The 3151-nt window shown below is 32.4% G+C and overlaps 1 protein-coding gene across 1 annotated transcript in view; it reads right to left on the bottom strand.

The window, feature by feature from the left end:
• Positions 1–1082, bottom strand: part of PTPRC (protein tyrosine phosphatase, receptor type, C) — a 62318-nt gene extending 61236 nt beyond the window's left edge. Inside the window, exon 1 of the mRNA XM_008591587.1 lies at positions 1070–1082. Coding sequence (XP_008589809.1) covers positions 1070–1082 — 13 coding nt within the window. The remainder of the gene's footprint in view (positions 1–1069) is intronic.
• Positions 1083–3151: the final 2069 nt, after the last annotated feature.

Genomic DNA, 3151 nt, shown 5'->3' with positions numbered 1-3151 from the left:
CCCATCCAATTCCCACTCCCCCCTCCAGGGTCTGCGTTGAATATCCCGCGGGTCAGGACATAAATGATAGAAGTTCTCGCTTCATTCATTTATGTCAAAGGTAAAATAAAGCTATTTTTTACTAAACACAGGTGAAAGCAATCCCAATCATACCAAACTGCCCAATGCCAAGGTACATAAAATACTGCACAACTATTTTGTGATTACAGAAATCCAACGTGAGTCCAGTTACCATATGTGTTATTTTCCAATGAAAATTTTCAATCTGTAGAATTTCATAACAAAATCACTCACAAATAGATTCATTTAGTAACAAACTGGCATGCATGTTACATGCCGACATATCCAACTAAGTGATAGACAAGTAGCTACTTTCAGTCTTCAGTGTAAAATCACGAGTCTAATTTTAGTATTCTCTCATTGGCTACGCATTGAGAAAAAGAAAGGGAGCAAGGTGTGAGAAAAGAAAAGAGGAAAAGAGAGAAGGGAGAGAAAATGGAAGGAAGACCGGACAACGGAAAGAGCTTAAAATTCTGTCCACTAACATTAATTCACTGTCATTATTACAGACTTGACAATTACTGATTTGTCATTTTTAGGTTAAACCAATGTTGGTGTTGGCAGGGTTCCCATGATCCCTTTTGCTTTGAGAGAAATGTTGCAATGAGCTCCCTTTATCACCCCCTCCCACCTTTTGTTAGATTTGAATGACAAAGACACTAGAAGAAAAATGACGCCAAATACCCCATGTAATCACGCTATGTTATTTTGAAAGTGGCATTGCTGAGATTACTTCTAGCCAAACAAATTCAGTCCTGGGTATATAAAAAAGGGGTGTTCAGAGAACCACTCTCCTATGCAGAAGTTTTAATATCCTTGCACATATCTTAAGATCGGTGCACATTCCCCTGTTTGACGAGTCAGAATTTAATTTAAGATTAAAAAACATGCTTCATTTGTTAATTCCACATTGTCTCTGAACATCCACTTGGGAGAAACCACTGGTTTCCACTGATGACATTCTTGTTAGGAATTCCCATTTGCATTTTGGGTCACGATTCTAACTTACCTGCTTTTGTCATTGGGCAACTTGTTATAATGGAATCGGTGCAGAGATAATGGAAACTCTCTCAATAAGGTGACAAATCATCTATCATTTTAAACACTCCCCCCCCTCAACCCCCTACCCATTCCCCTCCTGCAAAAATAACCAGTTTATCTGGTTGAGATGAACTTAATTTTATGTAAAAGGTGAAGATGGTAAACTACATTTGAGCAGGCGGCATAAACCAATCACAATCTGCTATGCAGAAATGACTATAATTTATTTATAAAACCTCTCTTCTGTACTGCAAAACTACAAATTGTAATATGAAACCTTTTAAAAAATAGAAGATATGCTTCTTATGCTGATTCAGGACTGTTTTTTGTTAGTATTTTCATAATTCTTTATTTGCCATCATTTGGAACGAATTTTCATTTAATGACAAAAATAATTCCTTTAATAATCCAATATTCCATTGCACCTTACTTAGAATTGTGTACTATGATTATTAAATCAAAATTATCTTAATGGTTTAACTTACCTTCTTTTTTGTTTTGTTTGGTTTGGTTTGGTTTGGTTTGGTGACTGGCCAGTACAGGGATTGAGTCCTGGACCTTGGTGTTATCAGCACCACCCACTAACCAACTGAACTAACTGGCCAGACCCACTTAACTTCTTAATGAATACTGTCAACCATATGATTAATCAGAAAATAAATAATACATTTTCAATAACAATAACATTTAAGCGATATGGTTAATCTTTAACTGCATGCAATTTAATTTTGCTGTTTTATTTTGGATGTAATATGTATGAATTTATTTACAGCATTCACATTGTTTAAGTGTAATTTATCTTGGGATTAAGACACTTGTTAAGACTATTAATTTAGTAGTGCCAGTAGACTTTGGAAATGATTACAACAAAATATCATAATCTGAAAGCTTTTGCAGACCTTTGAAAAAAAATTACTCGAATTTTATGTATATATATGATTATCTATGTTATACTTCTCTAATATCTGAGACAATTTCTCAACCCATTTTTGCACTACAAAGTTTTGTGATCTAAATTAAATTTATTTATGGTAGCATTAATTTGTTTTTAAATTTTTTAAAAAAATTGAAATCCTGCTGTTATTGTTTATACACAATAATATCTATACAAATTTAATAAATATGTTTATGTAGTTATAAAGCTTTATATCTTATAAGCAGGAATTTTAAGAATTTTGAGTGAGTGTCAAGAATCATTCATGCTTATAAAATTTGTTCTTAAAAATAATTTCATTGAATAATAGAAAATTATGTCAACATTATATATGTAAACTTAGCAACAATAAAATAGGTAAAATGCAAATATTGCTTCTTGTCATTTTACTTATTTTATTTTTTTAAAAATCTCCTAGAAAGTTTCAAATTTTACACATATGCATTCAAATATGTTAGATTTATATACATATATATATAATCTCTATGGTAGAATATTACAAAATAGCAATTTTCAGCACCTTTTACCCCTATGAAACAATCGTCCCTCTCTTAATATGTTTACGAAGCCTAAGTTTGTCAAAACTGTTATTACTTCTTGAAATCCCAGGCAAAATAAAAAAAGATAGACTAAAGGAGAACTATTGGGATTAATTTCAAGCCTGCAGAAGTCTTCGGGAAGACTTTTGGAACGAAGCCTAAGTTTGTCAAAACTGTTATTACTTCTTGAAATCCCAGGCAAAATAAAAAAAGACTAAAGGAGAACTATTGGGATTAATTTCAAGCCTGCAGAAGTCTTCGGGAAGACTTTTGGAATTTTTTTTTAAATGCATTTATTTATTTAGATAATGGTTATTTATTAAGCACCTACTACGTGCTAGTATTATACCACATGCTAGGTATATAATATGACCAATTTGTAGACTGATTTATAGAAATTCCCAGCCCTCAATGAGATCAGTTTAATGTGAGACTCAGACCAAAAAAAAAAAAAATCATACTGTGTGATGACAGGTGAGACAGAATGTGCCAGAAGAGTTTTATTTAGACTTCCAGGGTTGGTATTTGGCTCATGGAGATGTTAGGAAGGGTTTTTTTTGTTTTTGTTTTTTTTTTT

The sequence above is a fragment of the Galeopterus variegatus genome, unplaced genomic scaffold (assembly GCF_000696425.1).
Source record: "Galeopterus variegatus unplaced genomic scaffold, G_variegatus-3.0.2 Scaffold7061, whole genome shotgun sequence".
In the NCBI taxonomy this organism is placed as follows: Eukaryota; Metazoa; Chordata; class Mammalia; order Dermoptera; family Cynocephalidae; genus Galeopterus; species Galeopterus variegatus.
The sequence above is the reverse complement of the archived record's forward strand: the minus strand, read 5'-3'. Positions and strand labels throughout refer to the sequence as shown.